The 25,412-nt window shown below is 43.4% G+C and overlaps 1 protein-coding gene across 3 annotated transcripts; it reads left to right on the forward strand.

Moving 5' to 3' along the window:
* On the forward strand, window positions 1-25,298 carry LOC118366397 (AT-rich interactive domain-containing protein 2). 3 transcript variants are annotated; one of them, XM_035749032.2, is made up of 22 exons: window positions 1-193; window positions 2,094-2,279; window positions 2,392-2,485; window positions 3,310-3,407; window positions 10,742-10,875; window positions 13,247-13,465; window positions 13,918-13,985; window positions 14,217-14,286; window positions 14,524-14,780; window positions 14,949-15,045; window positions 15,225-15,434; window positions 15,803-15,970; window positions 16,606-16,684; window positions 16,859-16,993; window positions 17,264-17,454; window positions 17,707-20,069; window positions 22,477-22,622; window positions 22,895-23,033; window positions 23,114-23,205; window positions 23,308-23,431; window positions 23,645-23,736; window positions 23,885-25,298. In XM_035749032.2, the coding sequence occupies exons 2-22, from the start codon at window positions 2,188-2,190 to the stop codon at window positions 23,994-23,996; spliced, it is 4,980 nt and encodes a 1,659-aa protein (XP_035604925.2). In that variant the 5' UTR covers window positions 1-193; window positions 2,094-2,187; the 3' UTR covers window positions 23,997-25,298. The 3 variants fall into 3 exon arrangements, with proteins under 3 accessions (XP_035604925.2, XP_035604924.2, XP_035604926.2); XM_035749031.2 differs by lacking the exon at window positions 1-193 and having other exon boundaries at window positions 210-2,279; XM_035749033.2 differs by lacking the exon at window positions 1-193 and having other exon boundaries at window positions 210-2,279; window positions 16,609-16,684.
* The last annotated feature ends 114 nt before the right edge of the window (window positions 25,299-25,412 follow it).

The raw sequence follows: 25,412 nt of genomic DNA on the forward strand, positions 1-25,412 counted from the left end.
CAACTGTCGTGTCAAAACGTGAAATGATTTGCTAAAGTTGTTTATATTGATTGTGAGATTATAGTTAGCTACTTACTGCGAATACACACATGCCAGCAATCAACAGCTTCAGCGAACATTAGCTAAATTAGAAGATTGACAACTGTTAGCCAGCTAGAAAACGTTAACTAGCTAACGTTAGCTAGAGTTTCCGGTGAGTAAAGTGGATATGGTTGTTAGATATATTAGCTAGTTAACGTTAGCTGGACAGTTCAAATAAAGTAATGGGTATATTATTTAAATAATCCCTCGGGGTTAGCAAACTAACACTGGATGGGGGGTTATTCGTTGAGTTTTCAGGAACGTTGACGTAGTTATTAACATGAGCTGTTCAAAACCAATATGCCTCTAGCAAGATAGGTAACGTTACAACTAGCTATCCAATAATAGCTCGCTACGTTGCCACCATGTCAGCAAATAAAACCCTTCTGCTCATGGAAGGAAACACGAAATATTTGCTTAATTCCAAACCCATTCATAAACTATCCTGGATCTAAAACTGACTAGCTATGTGGCTAACGTTAGCTTCTGGCTAAATGTGGCTAACTAGCAAGCAGCCACCGTCAACTAGTAAATCCGAAATCGAATGCCTCAATGTTGACGAGCCGCTAATCTCAGTATTGTTGCTATTTATTTCCCTGAATCGTTGATATCCAGTGGGTAAAGTTAGCTGCATCCATAGACTTTCTACTCCACAAAATGGGGTCTATTAACGTGTGTCTCCGCCATTTTGTGACAGAAATCTCTGAGCACAGGGGTACGTGTAATGGTTGAATGTTGTAACCTCGTCAAGTAGATATCCGTCTGGCAGTTACAGAAAAGGGATCATGAGCAATTTCCATTCATCTCAGGAGACAAAAGTAATTTCTGACTGCTAGGCTATTGGGTCCAACACCGGTGATAACCTGGTAGCCGGTTGCTCTCAGGCAAGGGCTGCAGTTACTGGAATAAAGTTACATTACTAGCTATCTCCAATTAAAATATTACACAATATGGCATTATCACTTTGAAATTGTAGCTAGATTTGGTAGAAAGGAGAGTTGCGGCTATTGAAACAGCCAGGTGATTTCGTTATCACAATATAATCAAGAGAAAGTATTTGTGAACAAACAGTACTGATACATTATTATAACTCGTATTCATTTCTACATTGACAGTTTAGAGTTCCGCTCTGGGTCCAGCCAATTTAGCTAAGAACTGTCACCGCTTTGATACAGGTGTAAAGCAATGTGGTGTAATGGGATATTGCACTGAGATAATTAATATCACGAACCACTCATTTTGTGGATGAAATTAGCAAAACTGAATTTACTGTGGTGACATTATAAACTGTGATGATTAGTCTACTTAGTTAAGAATATTCAGAGAAAGCAGTCACTTCACTAAACTTTACAATTTAGATGAAACCATTACACAAATTAATTGCATGTCAGTTGCATCTAATATTGATCAACATTTAGCCAACTTTGAGAATAAAGTAGGGCTATCACAGCACAGGAAAATATATGTGGAACCTCTGAATAATCTATTTTGAATGGTTGTCAACTTGTCACATTATTCTTATAATATATCCGAAAGCGCCCCTCCCCCACGAACAGTAGTAATTTTGTTCTGTTTGAACGGATCTTGTACATTTCAGATGAGCTCTAAAAAAGACAACACTGTCTATTGTTCCAATAAACCGCTTTGGAGTGCAATACCGTTGTTTCTAGTAGAGGGCGCTGCGTGGCAGTACGAGCTCGAGGCCTCAGATCTTTTTGTCTGGAACTGGATCCCGCTGCCGCTCTACAGTGTGTGCGATTGCTTGGAGCCGCGTCCGTAACACACTGTCAAACCACTCCAAACGAACACATTTGATACCAAAACTATTAATTTAGCATATTTTACAATGGCAGTTGTAGTTTGCCGTTGAAATCGGTCGTTATTCTGGCTAAGTGTTTATTACAACTTGCAGAATCGGCTTGTTTTCTGTGTATAGCTGTGCATCAGTCTTTATTAGCGAGCTGGCGCTCTTCTTGCTATTAGCTATTTCTTTAACTTTTTTAAACACTCAGCTTCGCGAATGACTGAGCGCCGGCGGAGTATGGGATCCTTGGTGTCTTAGGAAGCGAGTGAGTGGGGGTTTAACCGTTTTTACATGCAAAAACAATGGCAAATTCGACGGGGAAAAATGTACTAGATCAGCGAAGGAAAGGACTGGCTTTCCTGGACGAGCTGCGGCAATTTCACCGAAGCAGAGGGTGAGAATGGGGCGTTTAAATACACCTTTAAACATCATGTACATATGACTATGGATGTTTACAAACAATTAGTAATACTATTCTCCATGTATTTAATTATTTTTTCCTTCAGATCGCCGTTCAAGAAGATTCCTATCGTGGGTGGGAAAGAACTAGATCTTAATGCTCTCTATATCAGAGTCATTTCGTTAGGTGGATTTGCTAAGGTGAGTACAACTAAAAGTGCATTTTCGCACTCTCGGTTTTCAGTGAACAGCTAGAGAACTCTTTCGGCATCCCTAATAGCTATTTCATACTAAAACGGCTGTAGGAGAGAGATGATTGCGGTCGGCCTTGTGCTAGTTTGCCATCTATGCAATGTGGTGGCTTGTGTTGTGTATGGTTTGAATTGAAAGTCCGTACGGTAGCTGCACTGCTCGGAGTCTGAGTGCAGTAAGAGCAACTCGAAATTAGCGGGCACGTTTAACATCGATTATCGGCACTGGCTAGGAGGAACTATTCGCCGCGGGGGATAGGTAACATTTTGTGCAAGTAGATTTTTTTACGATAATTTGGGGGAAGCTAGTTATTCGCATTAGCCATCTTTGGCTCTATGGCTGAAGACACATGTAGGCCGCACACAGGCCTATTTATTGAAAACTGTAAACGTGAAAAGAACTACCCAAATAAAGACTGCTCGCCTTCATTCCATCATTGCTACTAGCATTGTGCTGAAGCGGGTCATCGTTGTCTCGGGCTTTGGAAGCTACCACATTTAGCCTGCACGCTTGGCTTGCCAGAAAAGTAATGTTAGCCAGATTGCTAACACTAGCTTGTAAGTAAGCCATCCAGTTCAAGCTGTAGCTAGCTGTGAGTTGTTGCTTGCAAACATGGAATTAAATACACAGTTCTAGCTAATAAAAGTAGCTAACATTAACATCTTGTTACTAGATGCTAATCAGATTGTTTACGATTCATCTAATACATATTTTATGCATCCTGATATTGCTTAATTGAAAAATGTATAATAACATCCTAATTTACTTTACAGGTTTCTGACAAGAATCAGTGGTCAGAGCTGGGTGAAGATTTTAACTTCCCAAGGAGTTGTTCAAATGCAGCATTTGTTTTAAAACAGTACTACCTTCGGTAAGTGGCATGGTCTTGTATTAGCTACTACACTCAGACAGCATGTGGCAAATGTTTACAAATTGTGAGAGGCTGGAAGCAGGAAAGGACCATGCAACAATCCAGCATTGCTGACAGTTTTAAAGATGTTGAACACGGAAAACAAAAACACCATACTGGACCTTACCTGCAATATGTATGCCTCATATCAGTATGTTTTGATGTAAAATTTACTGAACTTTACTGGGTTAATGCAGATCACTATTATATATATATATATATATATATATATATTGTTTGTTTGTTTGTTATGCTGTGTCTTACTGCTGGGGATTCTGTCATACATCTTCTCTTTTGTAGATTTAAACTATTAGTAAGGGACATGAACTGGGAATGCTTTTTAAATGGTCCATGATTTGTGTATTACTGAATGCTGGCTGGTCATTTTGTAATTGAATAGGCTAGCTGTTGCCACAACTATGCAATCAGCGGCACGTTCCCGTAAACACCTTTTGCCCTCGGTGTAGCTGTTTCACCAGCAGTAAGCCTGTGGCCATTGTGGAGCTGCTTCTCTACTCAAGTCTCCTTTTCCCTCCAAAATATTGCCATCATTGACTAGGTCACCTGCTTTTAAGAGGAAGGATCACATTCACCAGTCTAGCCTAGAGGCTGCTTATATGACCCTGTGTTGCCAGTTAGTTGAAGCAACATATCTGTAATAATCCTGTTGCATTAATCACCTTCACAATTTGGGAATGGTTGAAAGAGCTCTAGGTCAACAGTCTGCAAGTAACCAATCATGTAGGCATGTCAAATTCTTAACAAGGTTCACACAGACTCTACCTAAGTATCATAACTGCCTACAGATATGGCTTATGTATTTGAACAACTCGGCACAGGCCTAAAGATGTTATTGCCAACCTCTCTTAAGTCATCATGGGATTTTATATAGGCCCTACATGCAAAGCCAATGATAGGCCAAGCACAGTAATGAAGTGTTTCCAAATGGTCCTGGTTATTCCAGCATTTTTAGCAAAGGATTTCATTCTTGCTATCAGATGAACAATAGTTTGTTGAATTAAAATATTTTAACATTAACTTCCCATGCAAAGCTTATTTGATATTGGGCAGGCAATGTTACCCTGTGAGGTGTGGTTGCAGGCTGTTTTATCCCAGCTGCAACACCTGATCTTACCAATCAACAAGGCCTAAATGGTCTTCAACCAAGAAACAGGTGTGTTGCTGCTTGGCTGGGAACAAAAGCCGCAACCCAGTGAGACAATTCCCCCCTTCAAATTGTCATTTGAAGAGTCATAGGCTAATTTATAATGCAGGACTCCACAATGTGACCATTTTACTCACATATGCAATGTCGTCACAGTTCGCATACGTGTATCGTCAAGTACAAGTATTGTGATATTTTATTTAGGAGCACCAGTGCGCCTAGAAGAATGAAGGATTCTAACATTATTACTTCAAATATTTTTTGTGTACACCTGGCTACATTTTCCGACTTAGTTCACACATGTGCTCCTTGTAAAAAAAAGTATGCGTAGAGCCCTGTAAAACAATGTTTGACTGAAACACAGAGATATAAATAGCCTAACTGACAGCACATCAGCAGGTTGGAAGGAGCTGTTGGGAGCTGCCCAGATGCATGCTTTATTTTGCCTTATATTTTCAAACAAATGCACAGGCCTAACCCATTTCAAGCCTGCATTTGACCTGACTGCCTGAAACTTTTCCTGGGTTTTACCTCATGACACATCCCACTGGGATCACATAGAAGTTTGACCATTCTGGTCTATAACTACCATACCTTGGAAGATTTTTTTCACAGCTTATATAGGTTGTTTATTTTTACCATACTCCTGTGTCTTTACCAAACAAAAAATTGAATTGGCCAGGTTAAGACAGCCTTCTACCATCAACTCAAACTGGTTTAAGGGGGAGATGTAGCCCAATGCCAGGTCTCTCTTATAGGGTAAGCAAGCCTGTAACAGTGAAACTTGTTGGAACCAAAGAGCCCTTTGGTTTAACTGGGAGGTGTAGCTCAATACCAACGTGGTCTTAAGGGCAAACGCTGAATAGTCAGAAATGTATTGAAGTAGGGAGTCGTTTGCTTGTTGGTCTTCTTGTACCTCTACTTAAATTAACATTGCCAAGCCACTTGTCAGTGAAAATAGTAAGTAATCATACAAGCTGGGAATCTGAGCAATAGACTCACTAGTTGACCTCTGATTATCGTTTAATAAAACTGGAATAAAAATTCTACTTATGTGAAAGACAAACATGGAATAAATGAGTTGTTGCAGCTCAATTCAAGTCACTACAACCATCATGTTGAGGCACAAGTTCAACAGTCTAGTGATTGCTTCCCCTTGTATCCTTTTATCTGCATTGGTTTGAACCTGATACATGGGGGTAAGCAATATTGATGTTGTGCCTACTGCGTACAGTAAATTGGCTTTTGTCTGTCAATTTCCTTCACCATAGTTCAGGTGCAGGAGAGGAGATCTCTTAAGACTGAGATGCAGCTTGTGAATAGACTGTACCCAACATCATGATTTTAGCACTGTGATGCCCATGCCAAAACAAGAGCTGGATTAGAACTACCTCGCTGTTTTCATGCATAAGTGAAGTCTGAGGCAATCAAGTTGTCTCATTCACACATCGTTTGCTAGTGAGATTAGCCTTGGCACCTCAACAAAGGTGAAACGCGGCAACAGCGTTTAGAGATCCGGTGTTACCCCGATGTCTCCTGATATCTGTATGTCTCTTTCTGATGTTAAATAGAGGGTGCTAAAATGATATAGCAAAACTCATGTATCAGCGAGCCACAGAAAACTGTAGCGAGTCTGCTGAAACTTTGGAAATGCATGTTATTTCGACAAGATTTTGCAGACAAGGTCAACAGTTTCCTGGTGTAATCCAAGCTGTGCATACCATACTCATTTTTATGAAAAGTCAGTTTGCTTTCTAAACCAGTGTCATATAAATTAGGGCTGTGACGATACTAGTATCGTGATATTTTTTACATGGCAAAAATAAAAACACAAAGCAGACATCTCTGGTCCTTTAAAAACTTGCTGTATGTTAAGTATTGTGTTTTGTAGCTTGGAAAACACAGTGAACAAAAATATGAACGCAACATGTAAAGTGGTTTCATGAGTTGAAATAAAAGATCCCAGAAATGTTCCATATGCACAAAAATCTTATTTCTCTCAAATGCTGTGCACAAATTTGTTTAAATCCCTGTTTGTGAGCATTTCTCCTTTGCCAAGATAATCCATCCACCTGATAGGTGTGGCATATTAAAAAGCTATTTAAACAGCATAATCATTACACAGGTGCACCTTGTGCGGGTGACAAAAGGCCACTAAAATGTGCAGTTTTGTCACACAACATAATGTCACAGATGTCTCAAGTTTTGAGGGAGTGTGCAATTGGCATGCTGACTGCAGGAATGTCCACCAGAGCTGTTGAAAGAATTGGATGTGCATTTCTCTACCATAAGCCGCCTCCAACGTCATTTTAGAGTTTTGGGCAGTACGTGCAACTGGCCTCAGACCACGTGTATGGCATCATGTTGGCGAGTGGTTTGCTGATGTCAACGCTGTGAACAGAGTGCCTTCTGGTGGTGGGGTTATGGTATGGGCAGGTATAAGCTATGGACAACAAACACAGTTGCATTTTATCTATGGCAATTTGAATGCAGAGATCATGACAATGGACCTCAGGATCTCGTAGTGGCATTCATCCGCCAAAATCTCCTCATAGTTTCAGCATGATAATGCACAGCCCCATGTCGCAAAAATCTGTACACAATCCTGGAAGTTGAAAATGTCCCAATTCTTCCATGGTCTGCATACTCAACAGACATGTAACCACCCATTGAGCATGTTCGGGATGCTCTGGATCGACATTTTGGATAGCGTGTTCCATTTCCTGCCAAAATCCAGCAACTTCGCACAGCCATTGAAGAGGAGTGGGACAACAGGCCATAATCAACAGCCTGACCAACTCTATGCGAAGGAGATGTCGCACTGCATGAGAAAAATGGTGGTCACACCAGATACTGACTGATTTTCTGATTCACAACCCCTACTTAAAGAAAAGGTATCTGTGACAAATATCTGTAATCCCAGTCATGTGAAATCCATAGATTAGGTTCTAATACATTTATTTCTATTGACTGATTTCCTCATATGAACTGTAACAGTGAAATTGGTGTTTTCTATCATCAGATAGGCTGTAATTGTTCTAACAATTACAATCTGCTAAAGTTGAATAACTCCATAGTTCCCCACTTAAGTCGATAGGACAAACTGTTGCGAATGATGGGCAGCAGAAGTTGTTCACTCTATAAAAAGGGTACACCCGGGAACCACTGTTTAAGAAGAGCAGCTCTCCCTACTCCAAATCCTATTTCCAATGCCTGGCATACATTACAAGACTTGACTGGCAAGCAAGACCTAACTTTGTGGTGGACAAAGAACTATAGAACGTCTGGTTGTTTGCAATTTGATTACAGGTGAAGCGCCATGGTTATTTGCTTAGGTTTTGTTCTGGTTTTCCACCACTGTGTGAGGCCACAGCTAGCTCTCTCCCTCAGCATGCCCCCTTATTTTGTCACTGGTTATCTGCTTGCCATGCCTTTCTCTACTATTTTTTTAAATTGTTAAACCTTGTCAGCAACAATAGCTAGGAGAGGTTTTGAATCACAGATATAACAGTCCAGTGGTGGGGATTGGAGATGTTGGGACTAGCGAAAGCTAGCCGAGGTAGGCAACACTACTACTGCTACTGGCCTAAGATTGGGCATGCTGTCCCAATGTTCTTTGACTGTGGTAAGCTCTCTGCAGATCACACAAAGAAATGTTTGAAGTTAAATGTTTCTGTTGGATAGAAAGTGAGACTGACTTTAACTTTGCATCAAGCGAACTACACTCGTGGAAAATGTATTTAGGGGGCTGACAAATTAAACTTAGCCACCATTCTCATTATGTTAGGCATGGTCTTGAGGCCAAAGTGTTTTATTTTTTGTCTAATGGCATTATTTTATCTTTGTTGTGATTCCCACCTTGATTGTGGTTGTTAGCTTTCTTCTCGGTGTAGTTTACCATTGTCTCCCCCAGACCAGTTTCTTGTCCACAACCTAGTACTTGGATTTCACCCACCCCCACTCTCAGTAGTGGCCTGTATATAGTGCTTCCATTTATTATTTTATCAGCCATAAAACCAGTCTATCAATTGACATAGCTTTAGGCTACATAATCTGGATTTCTAATGTTGCTCATCGGTCTCTGTATGCCCCATGTTTAATAAGTTGTCTCTGTCTACTCAAATGAATCTGCAAGCATTTAATTTAAAGGTACAATAATATATATTCACCTGTTTATAGAACAGTAGTAATGCCAGTTAGTTTACTCAATCTGATTGTGTGTTTGTATGTGTGCTTGTCCAACAGGCGCACCCAATTTTCACTCACTCACTCACTGAGGCAGCCTTTATTGAGAGGGTTGCTCTTATGTCCTATCAGCTCTTGTATGATCCGGACAAACTTAAATTACATCAGTTCACAAACAGTTACCATTTGCAGTGATGGATCTATGGCTTCAGTTGGTTGCCTACGTTTTTATTGTGTGCCGTTCAGATTAATTGAAAAAATGTGATTTAAAAAAAGTATATATTTTTTTGTTGTTGCTGGGGACAAAAAAACGAGGAAAGAGCCCTGGTCTACCTTAATTGCTTGTTTTTTCCCCAGATGATGGTATGACACATGCAATGACATGTCAACTTGATTGGACACTGATAATGAGAAGGCCTCCTAATTCTGTGTTGCTTTTCTGTGGCACTCTGGCTGTTGTCTTGTTAGAAGAATGGGTGCTTTTTGCCAGCCATGTATGAAAAGGGAAGTGCAGACATGAGCAGCTGCAACAGAACCCACCACCACACATCCCGCCTCCCCTTCTGCCCGTGCCCAGACAAGTGTGTGATGACGCTGTGCAGAGCCAGGGCCTCTCCAAACGGAGAGTTGGTGTATTTATAGTCCAGTGTGTCACGCGCCGTGGACGGGGGATTACCTTGGTCACAGCGAACTAGCAGCAGCACTGGGACTCCGTTCAGATTGGAGCTCTCACTCTGACTCACGGCAGCACACACACTCCGCGCTTAGCCAGGGCTTTCCACGCTACCACTGGTGAGGTATTTTCTGTTGCCACCACTGCAGCATGTGTCTGTGTAAACAAATATTCAATGTGCAGATGTGTTGGTTCCTCCCTACCTAAACATGTGAGAGAAGGCTGCAGCACTTGTTAGACTTTCTCAACTCAAGTAAGGTTTTGCAGATTTTTGTAGTCTTTTTTTTTGGCTTTAGACAGAAAGCTGTCAGTCTTTTTCTTTAATTGAAACTCCCTCTGCTTTTCTGCACTCCTCCCCAGCTGAGCGGTTGGTCATTTGAATGAAGACATCACCCCAGTGTCTGGAATATTCTGTCTGTGCTGATGATAAGGTCATATCATCCCCACCTGTGTCACATCCAAGCTGAATAAACATATTAAGGAATACTGGTATTGGTTGTGACTCTTGATAAACTAGTTTGCCCTAAGCAATAGGGCACAAAGGATTCATCACTTGTATTCTGCTTAAACACTTGCACATGTCTTTTGATTCTTGATTCAGCTAGGTGTAAACATAATTATTTAATCATAACCGATGGTCTCTATGTCAAACTTGGATTGGATTTTTATCCCCCTCTGGCAGTATTTTTCATTTCATGCTTTGTCGTGTAGTCATTCATGTTCACTCTGTCGATTTTAGAAGTAGGCGAGAGACATTGGTTGTGTTGTAAGCCCCGTTTTGTAGTTTGTTCCACTCTGCTGCGACTGAGTAGTGGAATTGCTTTGTGACTGGGGTTGGAATAGGATGTGGGCACAGATAGCCCAACAACATTAGTGCTGTCTGTAGGGGGACTTTGAAAATGTTAGGAGTTCACAGAAGTAGGCTTGTGAGTCTTTATAGGCCGGAGTGTAGCCTACCAGTTTACTTGTGTGATTGCAGGCATTAACCAAATTCCACAGAGTGGCTGTCATACTCCATTGGCAAATGATATGGTGGGAATGTGTCAGGGTGTCCAGTTTTGTTATCAGGGATTTGGAGGCACAACAGTTGATGATGAAGCCACAGTCTAAGGATACAGGACTTATCCTAGTTAGGGAGATTTGAGGATCGGGTGAAACAGGATTATTTGCTATAGAGAGGCCATTCTAAATTTGATATTGGGGGGGAGAGTAGGAATAGGTGGGGTCTTGGATCAGTCACCCTCTGAGCATTAAGTTCTCTTTTGTCTACAGATATTTAGAAAAGTATGAAAAGGTCCATCACTTCGGCGAGGATGATGACGAGGTGCAGCCTGGGAACCCGAAACCATCTCTTCCAATTGGTGCAATCCCCTGCTCCTATAACTACCAGCAACACACTGTATCAGGTAAAGCTTTCCCTCTCTTTTACAAAGTGTCTTCAAACAACCCCAAAGCAATAATTGGCTACATAAGTTCTGCCAAAATCTTGTTGGTTGGGCTAGGACTTGAAATACGATAAAGATTATTGAAGGGATGGCCCCATATTTTGCTTTAGAGCTAGTTCTTAAAGGGACAATGGTATTTCAGGATGGTGGCATATTCCAGGAAACGAACAGATGCAAGTATGATAAAAACTTAAAGTTTCTTATTGACACTTTGAGAAGAGTGATTTTATTGGACAGGTATCTGAGAGGTAGGGCTGGTTAATTTGCTAGTGGTGGGGGGAAAAATAGATGCTTACATATTGGGATATTATTTTTGATATATAGTTTTGACAACATCGCATCGTATTCATTTTGTGGTAGTACCTGCCCCAAAACTCCAGTATTTTTCCTTGATGACTTGTTCTCATCTTCTTTTCAGCTATTTTATTTCCTTGACTGATCAAAACTAGTTTTCTCATGGCTCGCTCTTGTCCCTCTGCAGCAGACATAAGGTGAGCAATATATTTGGAACATCAAATCGCAGTCAAATCACAGTATCTGATCACAATACACATAGAATAATGAGAATCGCATGCCGAATCGGCACCTAAGTATTGTGATAATATTTTATTGTGAGGTCCCTGGCAATTCCCAGCCCTAGTAATTGCCTTGGACCTCACGATACAATATCACTATACTTAGGTGCCGATAAGATATGTATGGAGATTGTATATGTATCACTATTCTGTATGTATTGCGATTCGATGTTCCAAACACATGCTCACTATACTGTATATTTGCTGCAGAGGGACAAGAGAAAGCCATGATAACTAGTTGTGGAGGTTAAAGTGCTCACGTTGTTGGCTCAACATGCTTTCTTTTTTAATAAAAAAAAATATATAAAAAAAAATAAGATGGAGAAAAAAGGTACAGGATGATCAATACCTGATATTATGTGGGGCAGGTACACCTGACTAACGTTAACAACCAGCTAACGTTAACAATATAGTCACAGTAACGATGTAAAACCGGCAAAAATGATATTGTGATACTCTACTGTATCCATACTGTGAGGTAAAGCAACCACCCTTTGGTGGATTTTGGGATGCTGTGAAATAAATAAAAGTACTCTTAGGTCAGAGGACAACCTTGGTGTGTGTTTATCAAGGTGGATATTTCTTCAAGTATCGAGTGATGGGGCTGTTGAAGAACACCGCCAACTCTGATTTGAGTTGAAACTTTACGACTCAAATGGAGAACATTATGGCCACCTTCAGCACTGAACATCCTCTCAACAATCTTGACTGGGAGAACTAGGTCTCTCTCTACTCAAAGCACACATTTGTTAGTCATCTGAATGTGCATATACTGCAGGCTTGTTTGCTTTGTCTTTTCAGACAATTTATTCCACCTCATAACATAATCATAGATTCATCAAGATATAATTTGGAAAGCTCAAGAGAGGAGAATGTTAGCAAGACAACAAGATCTTAAAATGTATGATGAAAGTAGCCTATATTCCAAGGAAGAGGAGTTGTACTAGGATTAGTCTTTGAGCTGTTTCAGAACTGAGACGCAAAGCACTTCATACGGTATTTGGGCTGCTACATTTATACTCATTTTGTTTATGTGCAAACATATGGGCCTTTAAATCAGTGCTCTGCCACCAGAAGCTCATATCCTCCCTCATATGGCTGTTGAGATAATTGTTTGAATAATCTTGACTTTGGACAAAAATTGTAATACAATCTTGCCCAGGCCTGAGAGACCCCCATCAGTAAGAGTGTATCTGAACTGAGGTTGTCATTTCCCCAGGCATGCAGGCAATTTGCAACAGTGTGTTACCATGGTGCTGTGTGGTGGTGCATTACCACCATGCCCGCTGTGTGTGAAGTAGCTCTAGTTCAGGAGTCCTGACAGCTACACACACACACACACACATGTGAAACAGATGCAAAGCTGCCAGCTGTGAGGAGTTGGCTATTTATATCCCATTGATTGCACCATAATCAATTTCAAATAACTGAAATATGCCATACAATCATTGCCATGCCAGCAAAGTTATGCCAAGTGACGGAGGCTTCAGGAAGTTGCACTTGTTAAGCCCACCCCCTGCATGTGACTTTAATTACTGTTTCCTACCTTTGAAAGCATATTCATTATCAGGCAGGTGTCCCATTGCATGCAGTTTCAATCATTTTTTTAAACAGTCTAAATAAACTCCTAAATCATAATTTCTCACAGTCTTTATAGCACAACATTGTAATGTTTTTGTATGTTTTCATCAGGCTTTCTTTACATTCACTTTGAAGTTGAAATTACAACTGGATTTGTGGTTGTTTTTTGTCCCCAGACTATCTCCGCCAAAGCTATGGGCTGTCCATGGAGTTCACGGCCCCATGCGACTATAACAAACTGGTGCTCTCTCTCCTGTCGGGCTTGCCCAATGAAGTGGACTTCGCAATCAACGTTTGCACTCTCCTCTCCAACGAGAGCAAGCATGCCATGCAGCTGGAGAAAGACCCCAAACTCATCACGCTGCTGCTGGCACATGCAGGCGTCTTCGATGACTGTACGTCTTCAACACCTTTAAATATTCTTCATTAGTATCCAAATCTATTTTTGCAGGACAGTAATTAGAGAGATGTGTGTTTTTGTAATCTTTGTCTATCATGGGAACTTGGGGGAAATGTTGAAACACTCGCACTACTGTGCTCAGTTTCCCTTTTTAGTTAAAGTGGAAATGGGGAGTCAGTTGTTTATTCCCTTTCATTTGCCTGTATGGAGACTAGATGAGTTATTACGTCCTTGGTAAACTTGTTAAATTATAGTCTGAAAACGGTTGTGTTCAATACAGAAATCCAGGCTTTAACACAACAAAATGTGAACACTGTGCATTCCTTTTCAAGGCACTGCCATTGCAGAACCTTTTTTGTTGTTGTGATCCCTCCGGTGTGAAAGTACCTTCTGTCTCAGAATGTAAGGGTTGGAATGTTCTCTAACGGTACTCTTGTGAATTTGCAGCACTAGGCAGCTTCTCCACTGTATTTGGGATGGACTGGAAGGAGCAAACCTCCCGGGACTTCATGAAGGTAGATTTGACTGAAAGACTCACTATATATGTATACTATAGGTTTGTAACTTACAAGGCTTTTGGTCAGAGGGAGAAAAAAAAACGGTTGCCTCGCCTCCAGCCGTTCAGGGATCTTGGTGAAATACGGTGTGATGTCCTCGCGGGAGTACATCAGCCTTAACCGCTCTTGTTTTTTGTAGCAATGCATCTTTTCGGCAGTCAGTATTTCAATAATAATCTGTGATAACAGTTCTGGAAGGATGTGGTAGAGGATTCTGAAGTCCGGGACCTCATCTGGGACAAGACCAGCCTGACACAAGGTAAGCAATTTATGCTGACAGACCCAATTTTAAAGGACCCATGGCACAATCAAATATTTTTTGCACAACAATGGTAAAAATAGCACGTCAAATAAATATTACGGCAACATTGTTTTGTGGACTTTTTGTGTAATAAAGTATTTGAAGATTTCTCATAGACTCTTAAAAGACCATTGCTCAGACCCTCGATGTCCTTGGGGGATCAGACATTCACTGTTCTCTCTGCTCTTCTCCCAGTGACAGACCCTACGCTGGGGGACGAGCGCTGGGGCGCCCTCTTCCACCCTCCACGCAACCTAGGCATCGGCGACATCGAGGGTCAGCGGGTCCTGCAGGTGGGAGTCATCCTCCGCAACCTCTCCTTCGAGGAGGCCAACGTCAAACTGCTTTCTGCTAACCGCACCTGTCTGCGGTTCCTCTTACTGTGCGCCCACTGCCACTTCATCTCCCTACGGCAGCTGGGATTGGATACACTCGGCAACGTGGCCGCAGAGGTGAGGCGTTTTTACTGTTATATTTATCCTCTGAATGTTATTACTTTCGTGCAGTATGGAGCTAATTAGTACTATTCAGTATAATGTTAGACAAGGCAGTAGCTGTTCCAGAGCATTTGTGTTATTGATGATTCCATGAATTAATATCTCTGTTTTCTCTCCCAATAGCTTCAGTTAGATCCTGTTGACTTTCGAACAACCCACCTAATGTTTCACACCATCACCAAATGCTTGATGTCAAGAGACAGGTTCCTGAAGATGAGGGGTGAGTGTCAGAGCCCATACTTTATCTTTATCAGTGTCTGGGTCTTTTTATTACAAATTCAATGTCAATCACTGGTCTTGTAATGCGAAAGCAACTTCATGTCTTTATGTAAAAACAGTAAGCATAAATTGTGATAAAATTTTCCCCAGAGCCTGACTATTTGTTCCTCCTCCCCTCAGCCATGGAGATCCTGGGTAATCTGAGCAAGGCGGAGGACAACAGCGTGCTGATCTGTGAGTACGTGGACCAGGAGTCATACCGTGAGGTGATCAGCCTGCTGTCGCTGCCTGACCTCATGCTCCTCATGTCCTCCCTGGAGGTCCTCTACCTGCTGGCCCAGCTGGGGGAGATCCCCTGCAGCAAGATCGCCTCCGTGGACAGGAGCATAGGTGAGATACCAACAACCTAGCCCTAACCATGGTACTAGTAACCTAGACACTAGTCGGGATTGAGGATACATGCAGTAGTATAAACAACCAACCAGAATGGAGTGGATGGAGAACCGTCTAACCAAGATAGGGTATGTATTGCATTAACAACTAATGGAGTGTTTGAGTACAGTTTGATTAAGTATAGTCTCTTCGCATGGCACAGCAACCAAGCTACATGAATTGGGAAACAAACTGGTTGCACAGAAGATATTTGTCGTCTCTTGGAGGAATAGGAAATTCAATGATTTTCAGAATTGGGAAATCAAAAACAACCGTCATGCAACAATTTACGTTATTAAACGGTGTATATGTGTGTCCCTGGGCAGATCTGCTGGTACGGCTGGTATCAGTGGACCTGCACACGTTCGGTCCGGATGCTCTGACGGCCGTGAGGCTGATGGAGCACCAGGCTGCTGGGCAGAGCCAGGTGGCCGAGGTGCGGCCGCAGCTTGTAGAACAGCTGCCTGCTCCGCTGCAGGGCGCGCCCATCCCAGGTGAGCATCTTAACACTTAAACCCTGTCCCCTGATCTTCAGATGCACATAGAAATTAAATGAAGCCAGGTTATATTCATGTTGTACATAAAATCAGAATTCAGAGCAAGCTGTGTGAGGGCAATAATTAGCCATATGGTATAAAGGAACAGTTCCCTGAGACAATGGCCTGAGATTATAGGCTCAGCTCTGTGGAGCCTTGCTCCTTGTCGTGTACGTTAGACTGATCGAAAGCTGACAGCTCATCAGTTTACGCCTCCCATAAGCCTCTGCATCCACTCTCTTCTGTAGAGACTTTCCATCCATTGGTGATTTAGAAACATGGATGATCAGGCAAACTGGTGAAACCCGTATTGTATGCAATCAATCAGCTAAAGTTGATGATTGCATGTGGTGCTAGGAATAATTCAAGCTAGGGTAAACATAGCAGTCTGCTTGTACAGTACTGTCACTGCTCCCTAGTGGGAAAAATGAGGAACAGCACACTAAACACACCATGTAGGAAGGGAGCACTGTTCTGCAGATTTGACCGTTCAGTCTCACATCAGAACAAACGTGTTTTCAGCATAGAGAATGAGTTTATTCAAAAACTTTTGATCAAATTAGACTCAATAATGATGTTATATCTCACTTCAGCAGCAAGAGTCCCTGTCCAGTCCACTCCCCCTCCTCCTGGTATTGTTGAGCTAGACGGGGAGAAGTTTACAGTGCAGTGGTGAGTCTCTCAAACACACACCCTCTCATAGTTATGCTTTCTCTGTGACACATCTTAGCTCTTTAGTTTCTCTGTAAATTGAACGGTAGTTTTCGGGTCAAGCAGTCAGCTTGCTGGTCACAATTGACCCCTGAGTAGCTATAGATACATTCTGAGTCCCTTTGTCTCCACCAGGCTAAACGCCCACTTCGAGGTGAGCGGCGAGAGCTCCGTGTTGCGCTCAGAGATGTACTCGGAGTACCTCACCACATGCAGCAAGATGGGACGCGCTGGCATCCTGGCCTCCCAAGGCTTCCTCAAATGTCTACGGTTGGTTGGAATAATCCCATATTAAATCAATAGATTTAATTGAAAACCATCATCATTTGGAGAACACACAACTAGAAGTTTATACTGTTTTTATTTTATTTCCAACTGTGGTCCTGGAAGCCTTATATTCATTCATGTTGTGTTTTCAACCAAGAAATCACCCTATGGACAAGTTACAATATAGTGGTCCAAATTCAATGACTTTGAGAAGCATGATTGACAAGGTTTTAGTGTCAACTGCACTCACACCATGTCTCTATCATTTTGTAGGACAATCTTCCCAAACCACACAGTGAAGCGGCTAGAGGACACCAAGCCCAATGCTCAGGCACACATACACGTGGTGGGGGTCAAACGGAGGGCCATCCCACTACCCATCCAGCTGTACTACCAGCAGCAGGCTAGCCCCACACCAGGGCCCAGGCACGACGTCCCTATCGACCCCCAGGCATCCCCGTCAGGTAAACTCACTGTACAACTAACTACATTTTGTAGTTAGTGGCATTAAAATTCAAGTTTCCACATACCTTGAATGTTATCACAGCAAACGTCAGAAGACATAGTTGCTATACATATTGTCTTGGAGTATGGTGAGACATACTTTGCAGTTGTGCAAATTAGACCTCAGTCAATGATTCTAATGTGTTCTTTGTTGTATCTCTTTCTGTGTTTACGCTTTGTTCCTGGGTATCCTGGGTTTGCCCGGCCTCCAGTCCCCAGCCTTACTGCTAACCCGGCAGCGCCACAGGTGGCCTCCGCCATGCAGGATGGTGTACCTCACCCCCAAGTGGCTCAGACTGTTCCTCGGCTCCCCCTTCACCCCCAGGCCTCACCGCATCAGCACCCCCACCCTGCTCAGCAGGCCAAGCCAGGGGATATCCTCAAGACGGCCATGGTCCAGAGCTCCATCCCCACCTCTGGCCAGGTGGTCCAGAACCACAGCCCCAGCATGGCCCAACAGCTCCACCATCAACAAGTCATGGCGCCTACCGGGACCCCCGTCACACTGTTCCAACAGATACAGCAGGGCCACATCTTCACGGCGCGGGTTCAGGGGGTGCCCATCGCACAACGGCCGCCCCTGCCACACACTCCCTCCTCAGTACCCCAGGCCCTCTCCCAGGGCCCCCAGCAGGAGACTGCTGTATTCTCTTCCCCCCCACACTACGCTGCTGTGTCGGCTCCCTGCTCCTCGCTGCAAAACTTCCAGGTGGGCGGGGGCCAGGTGTTCACCATTGCCGGCGTGTCCAACACCCAGGGCTCCCGCGTCACTTTCCAGAACATCGCCCCCAAGCCTGCACCCTCGCAGGCCAGTGGACCACCAACAGCCACTCATAACCAGCAGCAGCAGTCCAGCGTTGTCATCGTCAGCCCCAACCTCCAGCAGAACCAGGCCTATGCCCCGGCTATCCATCAGATTGTTCTGGCCAACCCCTCCACCATGTCTGGTGGCCAGGCCATCCAACTGGCAGGACAGCCTCCCGCTCCTTCCAAACCCCCACCTTGCCCTTCCACCATCGCTCCACTGCCCCAGGGCCTGCCCACTCCTTCCAACACCCAGATCCCAATGCAGGGCTCTGCTTCTGTCAGTCAGATGCTGTCGGTCAAACGGCAACCACAACAATTGAACCCCCAGCAGCAGTTTCACCCCCAGCAGCAGTTTCAGATTCAGTCCCAACCCCTGCCTCAGCAGCAACAGCAGCCCCCCCAGCCTACCTCCACAGAGTCCAGCCTGATCAAACAGTTACTGCTTCCAAAGCGGCCCTCCACGCCGGGCGGAAAGCTCATTCTGCCCGCGCCCCAGGTGCCTCCCCCTAGCAGCACGCAGCGTGCCCCAAGCCCACAGGTGCTCTACCAGTTGGCCTCACAGGGCCAGCCTCAGCCCCAGCAGCTCAATGTACAGCTGGTCCCCAGCCAGCTCCAGTCCCCAGGAGGGCCTCTCCAGACGGTGCAGCTCATCTCCACCAGCAGCCCCGCCACCATCATCCAGGGCCAGGCTCCTGGTGGCCAGGTCACCTTCACTGTGGTGCCCAACACAGGCTTCACCACTTCAGCCTCTGCAGCTGCCGCCCAGGTCAGCCAAGGAGCCGCTGCACCAGGCCTGCCAGCGGTCCAGACAGGCAACACCCTCCACGGGCCACCGCTGCCCTTCAGGGGGGACAAGATAATCTGTCAGAAGGAGGAGGAGGCCAAGGACGCCACGGGTCTGCACATCCACGAACGCAAGATCGAGGTGATGGAGAACTCCTCTCTGGCCGATGGGGCTGGCACCAAAACCAGCAACGGGGACCTGGCAGGGGCCGACGCTCCAGGGGCCAAGCTGCTTAATGGGAGGAAGTGCATGGACTCCAGTCTACCTCCATACAACTCAGGGAACAGCCAGGGGGCCTGTGCCAACGGACCAGCCAGCGAGAGCTGCCCCACCAACGGGAAGCAGACCTCTGGCCTGGCTAACCCACTGGAGGGCCATGTCGACCCCAAAAAGGCTCTCGTCAACGGGGTCTGTGACTTTGAGAGAGGGGACGCCTCCACCGGTGCCCACTTAAGCAAAAACATTCCAAATCACTTCGCTTCCAAACACTTGGGGAACGGGGAGGTGGGTCCTCCTCAGAAACTGCATGGGGCTCCCCAGGAGCCTTCTGTCCCCCAGCAGGATACTGCCAAAGCTGAGCAGGCAGAGCGCCTTGCCAATGGGCCTCAGGCAACAGGCCCCTTCTCTAACGGACCTATGGGGCCGGGGCCTAACTACGCACTGCCTGCATTCAGGCAGCAGCTGTTTCCCACCGTCACTGTAAACTCCCAGGGCGCCACGGGGCCAGGGACCCTGCCGGCCAATGGTTTGAGTGGCGAGGGCCGTGCGCTCAAGAGGCCGGCAGAGGAGGACAAGGGGGCGTCTGTGATTCCCTGTAAGGTGGGAGTGAGGATCATCACCATCAGCGACCCCAACAAGGCAGGCTGCAGTGCCACCATGGTGGCCGTGCCTGCTGGAGCCGACCCGAGCACAGTAGCCAAAGTAGCAATAGAGAATGCCACGCAGCAGAGGAACTGCTCCACCATACAGGCATCCAGCTCTACGGTGAGTTTCACATAACTCAACCATTTGTTTCTTGTCCCAGTTTTTGCAAGATGTGCCAACTTAGTTGGCTAGCAAGCTCATTAGATTGATGACTTATCTTGAATAATTCATTGGATCATTGACATTCTTGCCCTGCTGGTAAAACATGTGACTACATTTTTCTTCACAAACATAAAATGCAGGGCTCAACCAACATTAACGCTTGTCCTCTTGTCCGGGACAAGTAAAAACGATGCTCGGACAAGTATAATATAGATTGAAGTTCGGACAAGAGTAATAAACTTTTTTCTCATCAAACAATTACTCGGATCAGAGGCCGACATTGGAATAATATTCCAATCAATTTTTTATGCACATTAATAAAAAAGCCTACATGTCAAAGTGTAGATGATATGCATGTTGGCTACAGCTTCGCGTCCAAACTGATGCTGAATGCTGACATGAGGGAGGCACCAGAAAATGTAGCCAGACTTTTAATTACATAAATATAGGTTGAACACCAGTCATGTTTGAAAAATATAATGAAGGACCATTAACGTCTAAAGGCTTGATTCGACATACTCAAGGCACGGTTCGTTCAGATCAAATGGTCACAAGACCGGCCTGTTGCGCACCGCACATCACCCACCTTGATTCTGAGTGGGGTCTGCATTTTGAAGTTATTTAAAGGGCAATTCCATCACTTTTCGACCTCATTTGTCATGTCCAGTGTATACATGTGTGAAATCAGCACTTTTTTACAATCTGTAGTTACAAAGATGAGAAGGAAAGTCCTAAAGAAATGCTTCTCTGTGACATCATAGGGTAAGGTATAAAAAAAATAAATGTAAATCAACCTGGAATGTGTTTTTAGCCCAAGGTGGGGAACAAGAAAATACCTCCATCACTGAATCTGTGTTTGAAAATAACTGATCATGTATTCTAAGTATAACTTTTTTTACTTTTGTTTTTCTCCTACAAGACGTATAAATGCACCGTTTTCATAAATGTTGAAACTGGTTTTGTGCTGGAGATAATGAACAAGAGGTTGGTGGAGTTGCCCTTTATCATCTATTAACGTAATTGTTTGAAACCTTAATGTTTTGTCATTTTATGAAGCACGTTTTACCTTGTTTCATTGTAGCCAAGCATAATCCTAGTCATTAGTAACCCATGCTAGTTGATGCATCTTTAGATCTCCCCTTGCTTTATTTCTAACAGATATTTTCATATCTCATGCGGTGTGCTTTTGAGAACGTTTTCCTGCAAATTGCATTTTGGAACATTCGTGCATAGCCTACAGCCAAGTGCGCATTGAGTTATTGTATAAAGAAATAAAAAATTATCAACATTTTAAGCTAAACAGTCTGATCTGAGGCATCAGCCTCATTGCTTTTTAAAGTGTTTTAATGTGCAGTGGTTGTATGAATTTGGGATCTGTCATCCTCAAGTCTGTTATGAACCGTAGACATATTTTTTTTATCGTTCCAGGGACAACGGGAAGCCCTTAATTTCGAGCCCTGGGGGGAATTATTTTAGAAAGAAAAGTGTTTGGTTGTAATTGTAATGTTGCAATATTTTATAGGCTACAAAGGGTGGCCAACCAATCTCCAGGAGAGCCTTAAAGGGGCAGTGTTGTAATTCCAGATAGGCTTGAATATGCAAAGAAGCCTACAGACAGTGTAGCCTACATTTGTCTGATTCTCTATGGTAAAAAATGTAGTCATGCATTTTATTTGTAAAGTGGATCTGTCAATGATGCGAAGATTGTGTTATTTGGGGGAGGGGGGGGGGCTTGAGTTTTTGCAAGTAAAACATCTGACCTTAAATGTCTATCCATCACATGCAACTACAATGCTTTTCTGTTGCTGTTATTTGGGAAAATCAACTGCATTGTGATGAGTAGGGTTAGAGGCCATTTAATGCTTTATACAGACTGACTTTGAAAATATGTAATTGTATTTTATATTGCACTTATTGGGTTGGCAGGTGTGTGTGATCTTAAATTTCATCGAATAACAATGCAGGGCTTACAGTTGTTGTTTTTTACAAGCAAATGACTTGCATAAAACAAGATCAACGATGAAAGTCTTCAGGATCTAGGACCTTGAATAATTTATTCAAACTCTGTTCATATTTTTGTTTAATTAATTTCTGAAAATAACTAATAAGCAAGTGGTAGGTTATTCATATTGTATAATTTATTGTAAGCAGAGGGTAGCTGGGCTATAATCTAAATGTGTTTCTTCAAAATTAGCTTAATTTACCAATTTATCTTGTCATACTTTTTAAAAAGGTAAAAGAAATGCAACAACAAAAAATGGTGACTGTTTTATTTGGGGAATAGTCAAACACAATCATACAACACAAAATATCACTTGCTTATTTGGTCTGATAAAGCTTTGCCTCTTTCCCTGGTTTTACGCAGCCTCTGCCAACAGTGGCTCAGCCTGTGCAGGGTGGCAGCGCCAGCCCCAACTCCTCCCTTTCTGGGCCACAAGCTGTGGTGGCACCCCCAGAACAGACCAGGAAAGCGGGACAGAACTTCAAGTGTCTTTGGCAATCCTGTAAACGGTGAGTTAATCTCTGTCCATATTGAGTTGACATACTTAAAGAGAAGTCATTTGTATTGAAAGGTGTGTTCATATCATGGCTAACTAAAACTGCATTTAGACAGGCAGCTCAATTCTGATATTTTTTTCCACTAATTGGTATTTTGATCAATCACATCAGATCTCTTTCAGAGCCGATTGTTCAAAAGACCAATTAGTGGGAAAAAAACATCAGAATTGAGTCTCTAAGTGGCCTGTTAATTGGCTGTCCCATTTATATCCGTGTTCTTCCAGGTGGTTTGAGACACCGTCTAGAGTGTTCTACCATGCAGCCACGCAGCATGGTGGCAAGGAGCTATACCCAGGCCAGTGCCTCTGGGAGGGATGTGAACCTTTCCCCCGACAGAGACTGTCCTTCATAACCCATCTACAGGTAAAACTACACCCTCACCTCACAATCAATCAGTGTGTGTGGGGGTTTTTGCTGACAATTATCCTATTTTCTTCCTGCAGGATAAGCACTGTTCTCGAGATGCCCTATTGGCCGCACTAAAACTGGAGCAGGAACCGACACAGACGCAAGACCCAAATCAGAAAACTTCCAAGTATGTACCCTCTGGTTAGCTTAGTATGCTAGTGCTAATGTCCATTCTGGTGATGCTAGAATGCGCTATGTGTGGCTGACTGTCTTTTGCATTGTTCCACAGGCCTCAGCCAGTGGCGAGCAGCACTCCAGCCCCCCGAGCACAGAAAGCTATTGTCAATCATCCGAGCGCAGCCCTTATGGCCCTACGCAGAGGCTCTCGGAACCTGGTGTTCAGGGACTTCACTGTGAGTATGGCTGAGCTTAGCTGTTTGTTTACACTGAAGGTGTCTGGCTGGCATTTGACAGAAATGTATGATTTTATACCTGGAAATAAGATTTAAGATGTTAAACATTGCAGTCCTTGACTACTCCATATTTATCATATATTCCCACTTATATAAATATTTTGTTATCAATATATCTTGTAACTGATGAATTTCACAATCCTTTACCTTTAGGATGAAAAAGAGGGACCAATGACTAAACACATACGACTAACTGCTGCCTTAACGCTAAAGAACATTGCCAAGTATTCAGACTGCGGTCGAAAGTAAGAACAATTATTTTGGCAACATTTACAGAAGGGTTATCTGAGGACTCCTCGTGCTGTGTTTGTTCGGAGTGATGAATCATAATCAATTAAACAAATGTTTACTGTTTGATGGAGTGTGTTTAATGACAGCTTCCTGTCTTCTCAGGTTGGTGAAGAGGCACGAGAGCCACCTCTCTGTGCTGGCACTCAGTAACATGGAGGTCTCCACAACGCTCGCCAAATGCCTTTACGAACTGACTCGCTCTCTCCAAGCTTGAGCCCACAAGAGCAACCCCACCCCCAAAAATTGGAGAACCATCATTCAGGGGTGTCATGACAGTGGGGCACACAGGTGGGCAACACCAGACTATGCCCTTCGGACTCCCCTCCCTCACCCCACTGTGCTCAAATCCCCCATCTCCTTAACAAAACAAACTGCCACGGGGTCTTCCACCAGCTGCCCAAGAGGGGGAGCTCTTTAGACTGCTGCCCTGAGGGACTCTCCTACCGAAACCCTAAATACGAGCACATTTTTGTAATCCTGGGACTATTTGCAGAGAACTTATTTGAGTAGGAGCGGCAGTACGTTGAGGTTTTGCTGTGCCGGGGGAGGGGAATGGCTGGAGAGGGGGAGGGAGACGCAGCTGCAGGAGACTGGCTCGATTGTTTTTCTTTAGAACTTGATAGTGTGGTTTTCTTACTTGAGTCAATATATTTTCACTTATTTATTATTGAAATGAATACCATTACAATTAATGAAAATAATCTTGTAAATATTTGTGAATATATATATATATATATATAAAGAAAATCCTCTCATGCCGATAAAGCCACTGGGGAACTTGCTCTGTGGAGTAATAGAAGCATTACTTTGGTAGAACCTTTTTTAATTTTTTTTTTATGATCCCTGATTACTTGTATCTAATGTGATTCTATACTCAGCAGTGGATGAATGTACTTAAAACCTGTAAATACTTCTGCAAAGGTACTGATGCTGTAAAGTTAAGGGGGAAAACAGTTTTTTTTGTGGAACTGACTTTTTTTGTATAATAATACCTTGTAGAACTCATTTTGCTGGTTGAAAGAGTATGGAATAATATATCTCATGTCATTTTGTAGAAGAAAATAATATTGAAGGTATTCTCTCACCCCGAACATGTATCCACTGTAAACGTTTGTCATTGTACAAGCACAGTGCGCGTAAATTTTTTTTTTTTTGTATTTGTAAATTGGTTTAAATACATGGAGTTTTATACAGGTTTTCTCCTGTGTTCTTTGCTTTATGTGCAGGTATATTTTCTTCACTACTTTTTTTCTATGTTAATATAGTGTGGCGTTTTATTGTACTATTTTTTTCATAATACCATGCCACATTCCGGCTCACGTCCTCAGACTATCCTCTCTATGGAGTGTTGTGTAACATTAATGACTGCCTGTTAGCGTCCGAGCGGGGCAGCCCACCCATCCTCATTTCTGCAGTGTCAGTAGGATGTGCTATTATACATAGACATAAGTCTGTTAGATTGGCTTTATTTACTTTGGTGACTGTTTATAGTTTTTAAATAAAAGACTGAACTATTTGTCTTTGTTTTGGTGCTCTTGTTTTGTGGTGTGAGGAGGTAATGGGTGCCTCTGTTCTACAATGTTACATGGCTGTGATCATCCCCTTTTAAATACACATTTAAATGGAAAAT

Source organism: Oncorhynchus keta, chromosome 33 (genome assembly GCF_023373465.1).
Source record: "Oncorhynchus keta strain PuntledgeMale-10-30-2019 chromosome 33, Oket_V2, whole genome shotgun sequence".
In the NCBI taxonomy this organism is placed as follows: domain Eukaryota; kingdom Metazoa; phylum Chordata; class Actinopteri; order Salmoniformes; family Salmonidae; genus Oncorhynchus; species Oncorhynchus keta.